The 20,464-nt window shown below is 40.4% G+C and overlaps 1 protein-coding gene across 1 annotated transcript; it reads left to right on the plus strand.

The window, feature by feature from the left end:
* The first annotated feature begins 900 nt into the window (after positions 1-900).
* LOC139952219 (speract receptor-like) lies at positions 901-20,409 on the plus strand. The gene is made up of 24 exons (XM_071951279.1): positions 901-1,269; positions 1,452-1,621; positions 2,336-2,458; positions 2,803-2,989; positions 3,659-3,805; positions 4,682-4,845; positions 5,155-5,290; positions 5,789-5,952; positions 6,155-6,260; positions 7,045-7,123; positions 7,452-7,563; positions 7,832-7,903; positions 8,220-8,297; positions 8,716-8,820; positions 9,423-9,663; positions 10,219-10,371; positions 11,673-11,853; positions 12,664-12,804; positions 14,834-14,957; positions 15,636-15,704; positions 16,585-16,759; positions 17,292-17,390; positions 17,833-17,924; positions 19,429-20,409. Exons 1-24 carry the CDS (start codon positions 1,074-1,076, stop codon positions 19,516-19,518), a joined length of 3,204 nt encoding a protein of 1,067 aa, XP_071807380.1. The 5' UTR covers positions 901-1,073; the 3' UTR covers positions 19,519-20,409.
* The last annotated feature ends 55 nt before the right edge of the window (positions 20,410-20,464 follow it).

Consider the following 20,464-nt stretch of genomic DNA (forward strand, 5'->3'; position numbering starts at 1 on the left):
GGCAGAATCTCCAGCGGACAAAATGATTTGCTCGTCCCCAGCGCCAAGGGATGGGCAAACGTATATCAAGCACGCTCATTGGTCTATCCAGAAAATGCCGAGCGAAACAGAACAAGTGGACGTAAGGGCCATGTCACACGAGGCAATTTACGGGCAACCAGTTCCAGGCAATCTCCATGAAGAAAAGGCATTCACATTTGAATGTTCACCTATTTCTCTTGTGGATCGTAAGACAATGTTTGCAAATTGACCCGTAATCTACCCAAGTGGTCATGTAGTATGCACTGCAGTTGGTTGCCACCAAGTTGCCTGCAAAAGTTGCCTCGTGTGACAAGGCCTAAGGAATGTTCATGAAATGTTGTTAAAATTCTTTGATGTCATATCAGTAGGGCGCCCTCATGATATCCTAGAGGTCAAACCCCGCGCGTTAAAATCTGCGCGTCGCCTAAAGCACGTGACCCTATGGCTGAACCATAGATATAGAATTAAAATAACTAGATCGGCCGCGCGTACATACGCGCCATTGCCTGTGTAGAAAAAGTTTTTGTTCGCCATGGACGCGGTAAAAATTTCACGTTCGAAAGGCGACGCGCGAAAATGAACACGGGAGATAGGCCTTTGACGCGCTAAACGTCACGTGCTGACGGCAAAAAGTCACGTGCTGACGGCAACGCACAGAAAATGTACACGGAAGATAGGCAATTGCGGCCCCCATGCCAGAACCCGCGTATGTACGCGCGGCCGATCTAGTTGTTCTATTCTATATCTATGGGCTGAACCAGCGTGTTCGCGCGGTCGATCCAAAGATCTTTGCATTAATATCAGAGCGCGTGTTTTCAAAGGGTAGCAGTGAGCGCGCTCTTGTCGTTCTTCGTTCAACAACAAAGAATGACCGAATCCGTTTGGCATCTCCAATCCCCACGCGCGCCCACAAACAACAACATTACACAGCGAGTAGTTTCAAAAAGTCAAAAGGGGCTTGGTCCTGTCGACGGGAAAATGGTGGGCTAAATTTTATCGTGGTAGTCATACACAAATTTTTCAAATAATTCGAACGGGTAGCCTTAGCAATTATGAGGTGTTTGATGCTGTCTGTCGTTCTTGTTGCTGGATACGTTTGGGTCGCCTTGGGTACAAACTTTAAGATCGGTTTGCTCGTGCCACTCACTGACCCACAGACCGGTAACGCCAGCGGCTTTGGAGACCCCGTGGCTGGAGCTTTTCCAGTTGCCGTCGATGACATCAACCTGAACCCCGCTATTCTTCCAGGTAAATTGCATTGTTTCATATTTTAGTGGTTTATCATTAATTTCATGCGTTGGTTAAAACCCTTTAAGGCCTAAATTAATACGAATTGTGGATGAACTTCACGTCGAAAAACACCAAGCACACTTTGCTGGATCCATTGGTTGTAATGTAGTTGTAAAATGTTCTGTTTGGAACATGTTTAGGTCACACCGTATCCTGGGAATGGGTGGATACAAAATGCGACATCAATACCGGCTTGACTGCCGTGTCGGACTGGTGGAAGCGTGGGTTCGTCGGCGTCATCGGCCCCGGCTGCTCGTGCGACTACGAAGCTCGCCTCGCTGGCTCCATCAACTTCCCGATGTTTGATTATGTGAGTTTTTGGCTGGGTAATGTTTCTCCAGTCTGGCTTTGTTTGGTCTGTAAACTGTGCGTTTGTTGATTATTGTTAATAATGATTTATTTTGGGAAATAATTCAATCCAAGTGTTATTACCAGGGGCCAATTTCACAGAGCACAAAAACAGCTCGGTTATTTTACACATATTACTGGCCCAAATTTCATGCCATATACATTGCTTGTGACTGGTATTAAGCTGTTGTTTACTTAGCATAACAAATGAGTGGAGTCTTGGCCGGTAATCTGATTTTACTAAGCACGAATGTTTTTGCTTAAGCAAAATTGTGTGCTTAAGCAGCTCTATAAAATTAGGCCCAGCATATTATTTTCGGCATGGCAACAAGGCCTTGGCACACCAAGCCAACTTCGGAAGCAACCAGCTGCAGTGCATTCTAACAACAAAAAATAGACACTTTGGTAGCACATGAGATTCCCCAATAACATGTTGAGAATATTTAAATGTAAGTGGATTCTCTCATTGGAGAATGCCTGGAACTGGTTGTAAATTGCGTCTTGCAACATCTCCTCATAGTTATGCGGTCAAACTTATTGTAACCTTGGATTTAGAAAGGGTTGATTGACTTGATCGGATAATTTAGATGTAGGCCTATCAAAAATGTCCATATCCATGATAATTTAGATGATGTATTGCTTCATCCATGTCACATTAATTTGCTTATGTTTACAGGGATGCGATGAGGGCGCTGTTTCCAACAAACTGCTGTATCCAACCTACATCCGGACTCTGCCTCCCAGCACGCGTATCGTGGACGCCTTGATCGTCACTCTGCAGAAGTTTGACTGGGATCAGGTAAACGAAAAAGTAGAAGAAAAAAAAAGTACCTCAAATTTTCAAGAGCTAAATGAGATTGCTTCAAGATCGACGACTACTCTTTGTTAAAACAATTTCAATGTAGGCCCTACGGACTTTTTACAAATACCTCAAACGAATGGTTCCAAGCAGTATTCGAGCCTACCACTCGGCTTTAAATCGCATCCATACTGTTAATTTTCTTTGACCCTGTGTTCGCTATTACATTGTATATTCATTCTGTAATGCTGTGTTTTTCACAGTATGGATATAATCAAGTTGAAAAAATATAGCTCTTGTGCAAATGACCTTTGAAAATGATATTATTGTAACATTTTTCTCAGGTGACTGTTGTTTATCGAAATCACTCAATCTGGACCAACATCCTCAACGCCATGAAGGAGGAGTTTGAGGTGCATGAAATCACTGTTCAGCACCAGGAGGTGTTTCAGACGGGCTTCGTACCCAACAACGATTCCATCATAAACCCATTCCCGGAGATTTTCACTCGGACCAAGGAGACAACAAGGAGTAAGCATTGAAGTTTCTTATCAACCGTCGATTTCACCAAACTCTTCCCAACTTAGGACTTTGGGACGAGTTAAGTTCCTTATCCAAAGACGTTTGACGCATTGAACCCATCCTAAGTTAGGACGGGTTACTCGTCCTAACTCGAGATAGGATTAATCCTGGCGTTTCGTGAAATCGGCTGAAGGCCCTAAATCCCAAAGAGCTGCTTAAGCACAAACAGTAACTAAGCATAACAAAAAATATCAAAATTATACCCACTAGAATAATGTTACTATACTATAGCCATTTTACCATGTCGCATGTACAATGGGAGACTTTGAGGCGCTAGGTGGCAGCAGACTTACCAGGTAAACTTCCATTGTTTACGTAGTTCTGAGAACAATGGATTTTACCTGGTAATTCTGCTGCCACCAAGCGTCCCGAAAGTCCCCTATTGTGACTGGTATCCTGCCCCCTCTCCGCTTAGCACACAACTTTCAAGCAATAGTTTCTGCTAAAGCAGTTGTATATAGTTGGGCCCTGCGTATTAACAGCAAATAGTGGACTTAACCTAAATCTACAACTTGTTAACTTTAAATGTGAATTCGAATTGAAACTTTGTAACTTAAAAAGTGACTTCAACTGAGCTTAGTGACCTAACCGATATTATTTACCGTCTTCTGTTCCCAGTTTACGTGTTTCTCGGTGAGATGATCGAGCTTAGGAGTTTTGCAATGGCTGCGCTGGACGAGGGTCTCAATAACGGAGACTACGCCATCTTAGGCATGGCTATAGACCACAAGATAAGGAGATCTCAAAACTGGCATAGCTTGGATTGTAAGTAAAACAAAAACCAAGAAGCAATAGCCTCAGTGGAATTAGCTATCAAATTGGAGACTTTTGGGACGCTTGGTGGCAGCAGACTTACCAGGTAAAAAACCATAGACCTTATCGCAAATACCAATGCGCAAGCGCAGACTGTTGAATGAGGTGCATTGTGGGATAGATATGAATCAAATTTTGCTACCAGCTAGACCACAATGCACCTAATTCCAAGCTTTACGCGCGCGCCCCGGTATTTGCGAAAAGGTCTATTGTTCTCGCTAATGTGCGCTTGCTCAAAACTACCTCAACAATAGACCTTTTCGCAAATACTTGGGCGCGCGCGTAAAGCTTGGAATTTGGTGCATTGTGTGGTCTAGCTGGTGATCAAATTTATTCATATCTATACCACAATACACCTCATTCAACAGTCTGCGCTTGCGCAAAGGTATTTGCGAAAAGGTCCATGGAAATTGACTGGTAAGTCTGCTGCCACCTAGCGTTCCAAAGTCCCCTATTAACTGAGAGATGCGAGAGCTACGGTTTCTGTTTGGATATAAATATTCCAAGATCGAGGATGGAATTGTTAGTGAAAGACGATGAGACGGTCATCATGCAGTAAATTATCTCGTGATGTCGTCACCTTACATTTTTGATGTCACCACCCTGCAGTAAAAATTACTATCTCACGGTCTCAGAAAGTTGGATGGCACATCCAGAGCTCCGTTGTTAAGTACCTTGCACCACGCGTCTTGTATTTAAATTCATTCACTATAACAACCTGAGGAAATTTGTATTGGTTAATCGGTTATCGAGGTTGTAAGAAAAAAACGAAACACCATTGTTGCACATATTGTTATCCCAACCGTTTTATCCCCCCCCCCCAAACAGTTCTTCACATGGGAACCTACTTGGACGAGAAGGCGGCTAAAGCAATGGAGTCCGTGTTGATCATAGCGCCGAAGGCTCCCAAGTTTACCTTTGTCTATAAATCATGGAATGTGAAGGTCCGAGACAGTGTCCAGGGAGCTCCCTTCTTCCAGACTGGCAGAGAAGTAAGTAGAGAATCATGGAGGTGAGGTGGTACAAGTTTTAGATACGGGGTAGAGGGGTGGAGGGGGGAGGTGGGGTGGGGTGGGGTTGGGGTGAAACTTGGTTGAATGAGCGTGGGCGTAGTCTTCGTGGAGCATTTCAACCAATAGAAGCTCTATCTCATTTGCGTCGTGATGGTTATCGTTTTCGTTTCCACTGCAGTGTGACCCAGCCTTATATAAGACCACACCCAAGGCTTCGTGTCTGGTAAAAACAGTGTGGCTCATTCAAGGGCAGTTTTCTTATAAAATAGTTCATTCGTTGATTCACAGTTCCACACCTTTTCTGCGTTCCTGTACGATGCTACGATTCTCTTCGCCAAGGCGCTAGAGGAAACCTTGGCCGCCGGGGAGGACCCGTTTGACGGCGAGGCGATAGTCAGCCACGCCATGGGAGTTCAATACCAGAGTGAGTAACAATAATGCATTTCCCGTTAATCATTGGAGAAAAAACTGAAGACACCCGACGAAACGTAGGGGATCAACTGACCATGTTCAGAGTCGAAGTCGAAATATTGTGGTTACGTGAACAAGTCGTCGTTGTTGGGCGATCCGGGACCCAGTTTCTTATAACAAAAACATTTTATCGACCCAAATTTACCCGAAGTTAACATCGCATCCCACTCAATTTTTGCTTAGCAAAGAATTAAGTTTTCAAGCAGAAATTTCTGCTAAACAGATTAGTTACTTCTTATTATAACTGGGTCAATTTCAGAGAGATGCTTAAGCAGAAAATATTGCTTAATAACTTTCTGCTAAGCAGAAATGAGCAGGATACCAGTCACAAATTGTACTTGTGACATTGTAGTTCGGCTGATAACCTTATTTTGGTAAGCATAATTTTGTTGTGCTTAGCATTTTTTGTGCCCTGGAAATTTCTCATTTTTCTTCTGTGCTTTTCCTTCAGGTATCTCAATGTTGCAGAATGGGATAGACGAATCCGGGGATGGTATATCTCGCTATATGCTGATGGATATGAATGAACTACAGGAAGCCGATTCGTGGCTCACGGCTGGATATCCCGGTGTTATCGGTGTGGGGGAGTTCATCCGGAACAGCAATGGACGTTGGGTACGATCACTGTGGTCTTTTTTTGTATTTTAAGACACTTGACACTAGTAATAGTAATGAGTAAAAAATTGTAAGCATACAAACTAACTTGGTATCGAGCAATAGAAAGCTATTGATAGTATACAACATTGTGAGAAACGACTCCTTCTGAAGCAAAGTAGTTTTTGAGAAAGGGGTAATATGCATTTTTCTCTCTCACTAGACATTCAACGCAACAGACGACTACAACACACCAATCAAATGGCCAAACGACGCAGGTCCACCTCTAGATATGCCGGTCTGCGGCTATTTTGAGGAGTTTTGTCCAAGTAAGTTTGATATCAAACAGCTAAACAAAGTTAATGGCCTGACGACCATACCATATAGCAGAGTCTTTCTCGAAAAAGCTAGTCGAAACGTCAGGCCATTAACTATAATTCCTTTGTTTTTATACCACCGGTCTTTTTGGTTAGTAAGTTGTTTGCAACAGCTAATTATAATAATGTTCTCATCAATTAATAATCAATGCTATTATTTTTAAAAACTGTATACCCGAGAAGCTAAGTTCTCCCCCGTGAAACAGGTATTATTGTTTTTCTCCTGTTGAATTAACAGTGACGTCGACTTGGTTACGGTTACAGTTAAGGGACAAAATTGGTTTTGGACAATGCAGCTACTTTTGCTGTACCTTCATATTATTCGGCCACTAATTAACAAGCTGGGAATTGCTGTTCCAAAGACAAAACCACAACCAACGCCGAATGAATAAAATACTGTTAAAAGTTTTGGGTCCAGGATATCTTCACTGTCTGTGGTCTGGAGGAATCGTCCGTGGTCATTTCTCTATGAGCCGACGGTTTTGCAAAATAGTCACGCATGGTGTGGCAGAAGGGATGTTGTTTCTTTTTTTATACCCCAATAAGTAAAGAATATGCAAAGGTCACGTGTCATATGGCGATAGCTTTTTGTTGATTTGCAAAATACCAAGAAACCAATTACATTCCTCAAGCTCGCGTTAAACTCCCATAGGAATGCTGACTATAACAAGTTAAGTCATTTTTGTTGTTTCCCCTTTTATATAAACTGCTTTTGTCTAAAAAACAATCTCCACAGAATACGGTTTGTACTTCGGGCTCGGTGTCCCTATTGTGCTGTTAATCGTCGGATGTGCCGTGGGATACTTCTACTACAGGTTTGTGTGTACTCCTTTGTTGTTTTCCTTTTCAGTAATTGTAATGTTTTGCCATAGAGCAAGGAACAGTTCCTTGCTTATTTTTCCTTCGGGTAAAGTTCTGTCTGCACGCCTGTAATTTTGCTCAAAAGCCTTTTTGCCATGCATCTTAGGGTCATGCCGCACGAGGCATTTTACTGGCAACAGTTCTAGGCAATCTCCAAAAAGGAAGGCATTTCATGCTAAGCAATTTTTGTGCTTAAAGGCTTTATGAAAGTGGGCCCTGGGCCTTTGTTGTCATGCCTCTTTATTGCACTGCACTAACATGTGATATTCTATTTATTTGCAGGAAGATCAAGTATGAAGGGGAATTGGACAGCTTGGTGTGGAAGATCAACTTTGACGATGTGCAGGCAAAAGGAAAGGATACGAACAAATCTGGTATTTCTATGAAAAGCATGGTAGGTAGAAGGCTTTTGTTGAGTCCTTCGTGGGTTAGACAGCTTTGCAGAGCAGCGGTCCTAAAAGCGACTGAAACAAGAGACCATTTCTCCACTCGCCTGCGTGGTCTCCCGTTCCAGTCGCTTGTGACCGCGGCTCTACAAAGCTGTCCAAGCCACAAACGCCCTGACAAAAGGCTATTAATTGGGTTTGCAATGTTATAACATGAGCATAAACATTTATTATTGCTTTTCAAGAAGTTAATTCTCTCACTTTTTTTTTTGTCAGGTTATGAGCACCCTGTCCGTCATGACGAACCAGGAGACTCAACAAATCTTTGCCAGGATCGGAACATACCGCGTAAGTCTTTTGTTGTATTGTCTAACTTCAGTTGAAGTATTTCAATTGTCATTATTGTTAGAATGTACAATGGGCTGCTGCATGTCTACTCGGCAGTTAACGGTTGCATGGGCTTTGATTGGCACCCCGAACAAAGATATTGACAAAAGAGCGTCTTTACAGCAGAAGATGCCACCACCCCCCTCCCCCGCATTATGGAACTGTGTATATGGGACACCGACACTTTCAATACGGGGTCGTTGGTTCAAATCCCACTCTATAGAAAATGTTTCTTTGTTCAACACCAAATTCTAACTATTTTATTTATTTCATTTAGGGGAACATCTGTGCCATCAAAGCCGTCAACAAACATAGCATTGATCTCACCAGGACCGTTCGCCAGGAACTCAAAGCAGTAAGTATGGCCCCGGCTTTTAATCGAGGAAAATGTGTTAAGTTGTGTCTGATTTCTTAGTTTGTTTAGACGATCTTCCCGTCAAGGGAACTCGGCGGACTCCCACAAGGGGGATTTAAACGCCAAGCTGGCAATAGCCAATCTCTTTCATACAAACATTAGTGGGGCGTCTATGGTTATGAATTGCACATAATCAAGAAACTGTGATTCAGTAACTTGACGTCGATATGTTATTATTCTATGGTCATTGTGAAATCAGCGGTTAGCTTGGGGGATTCGAACCCACAACCTTGTAATTATTGCAAGTCATGCAGTCAAACCAGTTGGCCTAACAACAATTCGCTCCAATAATTGTCTAGGCAATATTTAGTGTGTCTTATTTCTGTCTTGTTCCTCTTTACAATTTGCATTTATGCAGATGCGCGACGTACGTCACGACAACGTTTGTCAGTTCGTCGGCGCAAGCGTGGACTCTCCTCACGTGTGCATTTTGATGACGTACTGTGCCAAGGGGAGCTTGCAGGTTAGTACACTACTCAAGACTCAAGACTCACACTACTCAAGACTCAAGACTCACACTACTCAAGACTCAAGTACAATATACATTAAAGGCACTGGACGCTATTGGTAATAACTCAAAATAAGTGTTAGAATAAAAACTTAATTGGTAAACGAACCATGAAGAGGAGCTGTTGATAGTATTTACCATTGTGAGAAACTGACTCTCTCTGAGTAAAGTATTTTTGTTTTACTCGAGTATTAAGAGACTTCAGGCCCGAACCCTTTTATTAGGCATCTTAAAGCAAACAGTTTGTGCAACAAGGGTGTTTTTTGTATCATTATTCTGTCGGTGCCTATTAAGAGTCTGTGTACGTTTTGGTAATGGCTGTTATGGCAACACAAACGTACTTGTACGAAGAATAGAAAAATACATGTTCACTGCAGAGCAAAATAGACAATCACTCTTTAAAATGTCCAATGTCAATATCAAAAAGGTAACAACGCTGTACAAAGCTATCTGTTGAATGTCCAACATCGAAAAACAAATTGATATTAGCTGTGTACAGACCTTTGTGAATATTACAATGTCCAATATTTAACTTAACTTTGTACTCGATCAATCAGGACATTCTGGAGAATGACGACATCAAGTTGGATAACATGTTCCTAGCGTCTATGATTGCTGATCTGGTGAAGGGAATGATCTATATTCACACGTCCATGATCGAATCTCACGGCAATCTGAAATCATCCAACTGCGTGGTGGATAATCGCTTCGTACTCCAGATCACCGACTACGGTCTGCATGAGTTCAAGAAGGGGCAGGGTGAAGACCCCGACTTGCCGGATGATGTCCGGTACAGGAGTAAGTCACTCAAGATAATCATACAACTTGGGCCCAATTTCATAAAGCCTGTAAGCACAAATACTTGCTAAACACAACATAATCTTGCTTTAATAGCAAAACAAGGTAATACTAGGGCCCAATTTCATAGTACTGCTTAACGGTAAGCAAATTTGCGTGCTTACTGTAGCAGAAACATTTGCTTAAGCCTTAGCGTATTTCACAGTTAGCAGAAAAATTGGGCGGCCATATTGCGTGTTTACCGTGGATTTGCATTGTGATGTCATTTATTTTCGTACGGTAAGCACCGGAAGGTTAGCATGCCCTTTCGTGTGCTTACGGTTAGCAGCGCTATGAAATATAAATTGCACAGTAAGCACAAAATCGGCCGCTAAGCAGCGCTATGAAATTGGGCCCATATAACCATACACAGTTACCACTGTAGCTTAACAGCTTTTATGAAAGTGGGCCCTGAAGGGTTGCGTATTTGATTCTGATCGAATAGGGGTTAATATCGGTCAATTTAAAGTGATCAAACTTTGTAATAATTTTCATATTTGTCTTGTGATGACACAGATCTGTTGTGGCGGGCCCCCGAGCTCCTTCGAATGGGGAAGAAGATGCCGCTAGCCGGTACACCAAAGGGAGACGTGTACTCGTTTGCCGTCGTGCTTACGGAGATGTACTCACGTGCAGAGCCCTACAACTTGAACGACGATGAACCGGAAGGTACGAAAGCAATAATATAATGAATCTAAATAACATTGAATTCAACCAATAACCCACTTTAAAGGGACTGTACGCTATTGGAAGTTACTTAAAATAATGGATGACATCAAAACGTACTTGGTAACGAGCATTGGAGAGATGTTGATAGTATAACACACTGTGGGAAACAGCTCCTTCTGAAGTAATGTAGTTTTTGAATATTAGAGGTAATTTTTAAATCAAACTGTAAAACTTTTATTAATAGGCATCTGGACGCACATAAATTTGTGCAGTAAGGGTGTGTTTTCTTCTTTTGCATCATCCATGCCCAATAATTGAGTCAAACTGTTCACAGATTTGTTACTTTCTGCTCATGTTGGGATACACCATTTGTCAAGTGTCCAGTGTCTTTAAGATTGTGTTACTTTATAGCTACGATTTCTCCACGTAACACTTTGGAGGTTGGGTGGATTTAAGATCACATGTTGGAAAATTACATCATGCCTAATATAAGACAAATTCCTGAAGATCATCTCTGGTTAGTCTAGCTCTTATGAATGTTCTCTGCCACACTGTTCATTTCTTGGAGCTGTTATACACATTGTACATGTCGTCATGCCCCCACACGGGTACCCGGCATTCTCTCTATAGGCAAAATGCATGAGTCACTCTCTAACTAGAATGCGCACCCACGGTGCTCGTAAAGGAGCATTACAAAATTGCGGTAAGAACGAAAAAAAGATCGTCTAACATAACAGGTTAACATAAAACGTACACGGTCTAACGATGGTGATAGTAGAAAACTCAATTAAAATATTTCAGTCTGAAATGTCATAATTGATGAGAAACTGCAAATAAAACCAATTTCCCGTTAGGAGTTTATCGCTCAATTTTCTTGTGAAACGATGTGGCGCAAAATGTGCAATCAGTTTTTTACTATTTTCTCGTGACGCACAGATGGCCGATCGATCTTAAACTTCTACATGTTTGTCTGTTTACGTATGGTGGATTACTTAAAGTGCTTACAACACTGCAAGCAACGGTTTTGTCAGCCCAAACCAATTCTGTAATGTCCCTTTAAAAGAAGAACATTCTGCCGGGTAATGTAAGCCCGGTAAGAAAAAAAAATCCGCTTCAGTTTCATCCAGCGATTACTTGAGACATCAACGTCTTAACAGTCGTCTGTTCACACCGTAGGCCTTTACACCAACTAGAAATCTAAGACAATATTGTACAGCGCTGTAATAACCCACAGTGTTCTTCCAAAGCAAAGTTGAGAATTTTAACGCTCTTTTTTCCGTTCTCGGTTGATTCTTGTCAAGAAATTGTGGAGAAAGTTATGGCTGGTTCTATACCACCTTATCGGCCGTTGCTGAACGATGTCAACGAGAAAGCTCCTGAATGTGTACTGAAGGCGATCCGATCTTGCTGGGGTGAGGACCCAGTGGAACGCCCGGACTTCTTCAAGGCCCGCACCATGCTTGCTCCGCTGCAGAAAGGATTGTAAGTTTCAAATTTTGTATGTGAAAACAGTTTTAGTATTAACATTAAAGATTTAAAAACAATATACACCATTGCTGACCTTACAAGTAGAATTACAATGTAAGGTTTCTTGCTACTTTTATGTCACATACGTCGTTAATTCGTTGATTTAAAAAGAAAACTAACATTTAATTAGTTGTATACAGGTGATCAACTTGGTTAACTGCATTCTTCATAGAAATACCTTATTTTCTTTCTAAATTATTGATTCAAATTTCTTTTAAATCTCGTTTTATTATTATTTATTTAGCAATACACATACAAATACAAAAATACAAATAATGTATACGAAAAGGATAAAACTAGATAGAGTTAGGTATGAACAGTCGTTCATTCTTTTTCATACTAAATACAACTGTTTAGTTCTGCTGTAAAAACATTTGCACATGAATCACAGAATGTCCTACAAATTTTCTCAATATCCGCAGAGGGCGCTAGCCATGCAATTAAAATCAATTGATTACGTAATACAAACATAAACGGGGGGGGGGGGTTGCATTGCACCCGTGACACTAATGTTGTGTAGAAAATAACCCAGCAGGAATCCATATGCTCATCCCTAATGAAGTAACATTTCTCAGAACACCGACATGAATATTGTCTCTGTATAGGAAACCAACATCATGGACAACCTGATTACCATTATGGAGCGATACACCAACAATCTTAACATCAATGTTGTCAAGCAAACACAGAAACCCCAACATGGATCCATCTCTGAAGAACAATTTTCTCTAAACTTATCGCTGACATGATTTTGTATCTCTGTAGGAAACCCAACATCATGGACAACATGATTACCATCATGGAGCGATACACCAACAATCTTGAGGAATTAGTTGATGAGAGGACTCAAGAGCTACAGAAGGAGAAGGCGAAGACTGAGCAGCTGCTTCACCGCATGTTGCCTCCGTAAGTAACCCAAGACGCTCCCTCTCGTATCATGCATGACACACTCTTGACACCGTCTACCATTTCAGATGGAATAATGTCCCGTTAAAGACGCTAGACACTATTGGTAACTGTCAAAGACCAGTCTTATCATTTGGTGTATCTCAACAAATGCATAAAATAACAAACCTGTGAAAATTTGAACTCAATTGGTCGTCGTAAGTTGCGAGACAATAATGAAAGAAAAAACACCCTTGTCACACGAAGTTGTGTGCTTTCAGATGCTTGATTTCGAGACCTCAAAATCTTATTAGAGGTCTCGAAATCAAGTTCGTGGAAAATTACTCCTCGAAAACTACGCTACTTCAGGGGGAGAAGTTTCTCACAATATTTTATACTATCAACCTCTCCCCATTACTCGTTACCAAAGGACGAGAAAGTGTAACGAATCTACAATTAAGTGTAGATTCGTAACGGATCTACAGTTGAGTTATATTCTATAATGAATCTACAGTTAATAGTGTAGATTCGTAACGGATCTACAGTTGAGTTATACTCTATTACGAATCTACAGTTGGGTTATCTTCGTATACGAATCTACAGTTAAAAGTGTAGATTCAGTACATAGAAAAATAACAAAATCAAAAGCGCGTAAAATTGCATAAAAAGCAATTCAATGTTAAAACAAATAATAAGTAGATTCGTAACGAACAGTTGAGTGTAACTTCGTAACGAATCTACAGTTAAAGGAACATTACATAATTGGTTTTGCTAGCAAAAAAAGTTGCTGGCAGTGTAAGCACTTTATGTAATCCACCATATACATAAACTGACAAACCTGTAGAAGTTTGAGATCGATCGGCCATCTGGGTCACGAGAAAATAGTGAAAAACGGATTACAAATCTTGCATTGCATCGATGCCAAAACAAAAATGAATAAAACGCTCACTGAGCGATAAACTCAAAACGCTAAAATTAGATTATTTAGTCATCATCAATTATGAAATTTCAGACAGAAATATTTCAAGGGATGTTTTCTACTATCATCATCATTTGACCGTGTAAGTTTTATGTAGATCTGTGAACTTCACGATGTTTGTTTCTTACCAATTCTGTAACTTTCCTTAAAGTGTAGATTCATAAATAAATCTAAATTACATAGAGATAAAATACCCCTCTTTTTTCGAGAAAAGTTCAACGAGTTGGCAGCTTTAAGGTCAGGTGGCTTTTTGCACTGCTAATTGAAATGAATGTTTTCACAGTTAGGCAATCTTTCCGTACAAGCATTCCTACATACTTTTGATCACGTTGTCACAAGTTAAAGGTAGTTACATTAATGTGCGTGGGATTGGCGTGCTGTGCGCCTAGTTTTCTGGGTGGTGTAGGAATTTTTGAAAGTAGGTGAGCGTGGGAGGGCGGGAAGTTGCTATGAATGCAGGGCACAAGTTCATAAAGCCTGTAAGCACAAAACAAATTGCTAAGCACAGAAAAGTATTGCTTAAAGGAAGTAGGCTATCAGCCAAGTATGCTGCATTGCTATTTGACTGGTGTAGCCTGAGCACCTGACGTCACGCTTCGAGGCTCGTCAATAACGCCAGAGACCTGCCGCCAGACCGTATTATATTCACCTTTGTAGATTCACCTTTGACCTACATTCATTTTACATAGAGATACGCAGTCAAATTTTTACATAGTTTTTAACGATTCCTGTAAGTGGCGGCTTTCCGCTGTTGGATGTCAATAAATAATAATAAATAAAAAAATATATATATATATTGCGGACTTGGCGGCAGTGTACAGTTTCAAAGGGCGTCTCTGTATTATAGCTCATGTCACTGCACGTTTATCCAGTGATACCATTGTCTCCAATGGAATCACTGGATCTGAGGAGCAAAGACATGCGGATAAAGAAATGAGCCCAGTCTATGACTGGCCTCTGTAACGCTGTGTTTTTGAAACTTTCAGTAAGGAAATGAATGTGAATTGAATTGCTTTTGGGTTGAATTGATGTTGAAGTTCCTACCTCATGTTTGTCTTGCCTCACCAACAGATCGATTGCCTCCCAGCTGATCAAAGGCATTTCAGTGGCACCTGAGGCATTTGACATGGTCACCATCTTCTTCTCAGACATCGTCGGGTTTACCGCCCTCTCTGCCGCCAGCACGCCCATTCAGGTAGGACAGCCCACAGTTAAAAAAAAAATTACGTTACTCGTACAACTGTGATGAAGATTGCTTTGAACGTGAATCTGTTACTATTTGAGAGTTGTTGCATTATTGGTTAAACCGACTTGTTTTACATCTCAAAGTCCTGTAATCATTATACACCAATATAAACTTTACATTTTATAGGGCTATATTCATCAGATATGACAGGCCAATTTAAAATAAAATTGCGTCTCAATAAGGGAAATGAAATGACCGCCTCCCAAAAAAAAAACCGTTAAGACAAAAACAAAACAAAAAACACCCCCGCCCCCGAAAAAGAAAAAAAAAATATAAATAAAAAAAGAACTCGTGCCCAGACGTCATTTCAGTAGGGCGCCCTCACCTAGAGGTCAAAAGGAGGTTGTTAATTATTAGACAATACTGTCCGCCGCGCGTACAAATCTGTGCGTCTCGATTGTTTCGTCATCGTTTTACCTCTAAGATGGTGGCTGGATGACGTCAATGCATAAGGTCTATAGAAACATTCTTTAGCAAGAACCTAAAGCCGTAGTCAGAGCTGCAAATCATTCGGACGCGGTAAAACAAAATTCAGTTACGATCATTTCAATATATCTTTTCTCGTTTTCATATTTGAAATGATTTCACTGGACACTAATTTCAAGCTTGACTTCGTTTTATTTATAGGTTGTTAACTTGCTGAATGCTCTATACACGACGTTCGACGCCACCATTTCCAACTATGACGTGTACAAGGTAATTTTACTCAGTACTTCTTCTCATGTACACTAGGTTGTCGTTCCATTTATATCATTAGGGGCATGCCACACGAAGCAATGGGGGACTTTTGAACACTAGGTGGCAGCAGACTTACCGGGTAAATTTCCTTTGTTCATCGAAGTTGCGAGATAACTATGAAAGAAAAAACACCCTGGTCACACGAAGTTGTGTGCCTTCAGATGGTTGAATTCAAATGGCGTGGAAAATTACTCGAAAACTACGTCACTTCAGAGGGAGCCGTTTCTCACAATGTTTTATAGGATCAACAGCTCCCATTTACTTGTTTCCAATTAAGGTTTTATGCTAATAATTATTTCGAGTAATTACCAATAGTGTCCACTGCTTGTAACTATTTTCCCCCATCGTATGTGCTTATTATTTTGCTTATCTATGTATTAATTTGTATACGTTACATCTTGAGAAGAGTAGTGAGAAATAAATGGTGACTTGAATTGAATTTGATTCCCCTCCTGTGTAATTCAACCACATCAACTTCTTAATCCTTGTTACATCATTAGTTTGTATCGCTTCTGCTTAAACTGTTCTGCCATATTGTCGCTAAATATGAACTAGCTGTATTTCCTTTGATCTATCTTGTGTCAGAGTAGCTGTCTTGTCTTATGTTCGTCTGTCCTCTTTTTGCATGTCTTTCTGTTTGTTCTTTGTCTGTCTGGCTATTTTTTTTACAAACTTCTGTTTATCAAAACAGCTCATACTCTATTTTATTACATTTATCCTTGCTAACTGTTACTAATAATGTTATTTTTCTTTACCACATAGTTGCATGTACTTGTCGATATTCTTTTATGGAAGTATGGAAATAAATGCATTGAATTGAAATGAATTCATTTGAAAGGTGGAGACTATTGGAGACGCTTACATGTTGGTGTCTGGCCTGCCGCTACGGAATGGCAACCGACATGCCGGTATGATCGCCTCGGCTGCTTGGCATCTGCTGGAGGAAGTGACTACATTCGTCGTTCCTCACAAGAGGGACGAGAAACTCAAACTTAGGATCGGGATACACTCTGGTACGATGAATGAAATAAGTTGACATTTTGCACACACAAAAGTCACGTGTGATTATTATACGCCTCTCGTAATATTTATGCATGAGTGCCTCACAATACTCTAACCCAAAACGAGGCCAATAGGCGCAGCCACTGCAAGCGGTGGCGGACGTGCGCCAATTTAGCCTCATTTTGGGTAAGAAAAAAACGAGGTCATACATGAATATTAAGAGAGGCGTATAATATACCTTATGCACATGATGTCATCCGTAGGTCGGCCTCACCTATAAGTCAAAGAGAGGCAGGCGATTGGCCAAACCTGTGCGATGCGCGTACAAATGTGTAAATGTTGATTGTTTCGTCATATCGTTTTACCCTTGAAGTTAAGATGGCTGCTGGATGACGACAATGTACAAGGTTATAATTGTGACTTACAAACTTTTGTTGTTGTTGTTGCGTCTGCTGCCACCTAGCGTCACAAAAGTCCCCCATTGTGAATAGTGCATTGATATATGTATATATTTTTTATTTTTTTATTTTTTTATGACCGTAGGTTCTTGCGTTGCTGGAGTGGTGGGTCTAACTATGCCACGCTACTGTCTGTTTGGTGACACCGTCAACACTGCCTCGCGTATGGAGTCTAATGGACTCGGTAAGACGGGGCTTAATTAAAGCATCCAACTAAGTGGGAGACTTTGAGGCGCTAGGTGGCAGCAGACTTACCAGGTAAATTGTCATTGTTTACGTAGTTCTGAGCATGCGCACATTATCGAGAACAATGGATTTTACCTGGTAAGTCTGCTGCCACCGAGCGTCCTGAAAGTCTCCCATTTGTGTGAAATATTTATGTATATTATAACACATGTATCTTTTGATCTTAGTAACTGCAAGCTAACGATTTGTTTACATTTTTTGCGTTTCAGTAGGTAAACAACATCTTGTTCCGGTGAAACTTTAACATTTTTATTTTCTTGTTCATTGTGGTTTCTGCACAACCATGGTCCTTGGTTCTGCTTTATATAAATCTCTGGCAAGGAGAAACCCAGTTTGAACATTTTTCGTTTTCCTGTCGTTTTTTCCCTTCTGTTTGACAGCCCTGAAGATTCACGTGAGTCCAGAATGCAGGCAAGTGCTTCAGGAGCTTGGCGGCTACAATCTTGTGGAGAGAGGGTTGGTTGCCATGAAGGTAATACTACATTGTTTTACAGGAATTCATTTCCCCCCCGAACAGAGATTTGACAAAATAGGGAGACCGCCAACATTCGGGTAAGATAGCTCAGTTGCAGTTGTGTGGGCGTGGTAGGAGACTATCTCCCCACCCCCCTTATGGCGAAATGTGTACAATCGTCTTCTGATGGCACCCTCTTTTGAATCATCCTCATTTTAGCACATTTATTATCCGTATGATGGGGACAGCATTTACGGGGACAGTTACCTATGACACTGGCACTTAACTCACAGGTTCACTATCTCACTCAGTAAATATACCCCACATTTATGTACGAAACCGAAATCTTTATCTTTGCTTTCGAAGTGTGGAATTAATGTCCTCCTTGCTTGGTTCCCGAACTGTATAAATGTTGATTTTGTTGTGAATTTTATTTAAATTACTGATTTATTGAAATGTGTGGTAATTCGGTATTTTTATGCATATGCATATCCTCGGCATTATGCAATTTATGTCTTGTTTGTTGTTAATATTCATATTTTATTCTGCAAACCGTTGCGTTGGTGTTTTAATTGATTGTAACTTTTATTTGATTGATTTTTGTTTATACTTTCGAGTTGTTGCTCATGTTCATAACATCAGGGCAGCCATCTTCTTGATGGTGAATCAAGGGACTCGAGTCTAATTTGGCCCATTGGGGCGAGTCACAGACCTTGTCGCAAAATGCCCGTTGCGCAAGCGCTAATTGTTGAATGAGGTGCATGCTGGTCTAGCTAGGGATCAAACTTGATCGCTAGTTAGACCAGCATGCACCTCAATCCATGCCTAACGCGCGCTTCACCGAGTGTTTGCGATAAGGAGTACGTTTTGGCGACCCCAACCAGAAACATTGGTCATCGGTTGAGCGTGTTCGCGTGTTCGGTTGAGGCGTGGTGACGATATGTTCAGACCAACCGGTAACCGACTTGTGGGCTCGGTTTGGGCTTTAATTAGTTGGGGTCGCCAAAACGCACTGAAGGCCTATATGCACTTGCAAGTCTTTGTCTCTACGTATTCTCATAGAGAGTGGAGGTGCCAGAAATCAAATGGAAACAAAATTGTGGTTGATACTAATTGTTAACAGTCGACTTCTTTTACATGCCCATCCCCATTCGTTGTGTAAAGCGTGGCTTAATTTCATATTGCACTAATATTTATCTTACACTGGTTTTGTTTCTTTATATTTTCCCGCCATGTTGTGTAAAGGTATGCGATATTGATAATTGTTCATTTAGGGTGTATCATATGAATCTTAACTTGTTATCATTATTGTTATTATTAGTTAGTTGAATGTGTTGATTGGAAAAAAAAATGCTCGCAATATTGATAATTTCTCATTTAGGATGTATCATATGAATCTTAACTTGTTATCATTAGGCCTATTGTTATTATTATTTGTGTTGATTGGAAAAAATTTTTGCTTGCAATTTCTTCAATTTTGTCTAAGTTAATACAAATTGTTTTACTCTCTATTTAATCACAGGGCAAGGGTGAGATTTTGACATACTGGCTTGAAGGTCAAGATCCAAGTTACAAGGTGGAACGAAATAAGCCACCCAAACAAGACCTGTAAACAACAACAAGAAGAATCTCAAAACAACAGCAAAAGCAACAAATAGGAACCGGAAATAAAATTTATCCAACAACGTTTTGTCTACACAACTGACATGAACATTTTTATTTACTGAAAACTCCCGATTGAACATGCAGTTTAGAAACTACAGCATTACGATTGAGTCAGACATTCTCTGTAAACTGACATTTTTTCAAAAACACATAGTTTTTTTTAGATTTCTCTCCCATCATAATTATGGAAAATTGATAATATTTAGAAATAACTACATTCTGCTAACTGGTAAAGTTGCTCGAAAACAAGGATGCAAAACTTAAGTCTGGAACCCTACTTAGTGACAAGCAATTTGGAAAGGCAACAAGACTCATGAACATGATTGATTTTATATTAACTGAAATAAAAGTATTTAGATTTTGAAATGTTGTCACAAACTCGAATGTCAAGTGCGTATAAATTGTATCACATTTTGGACGATTATAACCAGGTAATACTGCTTCAAATTAGAACTTTTACCTTCCGTTTTGCAAAGTGAATGCTACCGATATGCTTCCTTCAGATTGGAATCCATAAATGTTTTGTGTAAATAGACTGTACAAAGTAGAAATTGCAATAAAGGAATATCAACACTTGAATGACATGTAAATAATAGATATACAAGATTTTTTGCAAATGTCTAGCTAGAAGAAAAATAATGAAATAGCTCAACAGCAATTACCATACCTACTTTATTAATAGCTATCCACGTAAAGGTTCCATATTATTTTTACGAACAACTTGTGATATGTTTTTTCTTCTTCTTTATTTCCTGTTTATTTCACCATCAATATTTTTACTTGTCGCTAAAGTTACAATCAATAAAGCAAGAACAGCACTGATGTTGAATTATCAATATCCCGAATAGATCGTGTCAAGTTTTTGAAAATAATTGAGTTGTAGGGCGCCCTCG

Source organism: Asterias amurensis, chromosome 20, assembly GCF_032118995.1.
Source record: "Asterias amurensis chromosome 20, ASM3211899v1".
Taxonomy (NCBI): domain Eukaryota; kingdom Metazoa; phylum Echinodermata; class Asteroidea; order Forcipulatida; family Asteriidae; genus Asterias; species Asterias amurensis.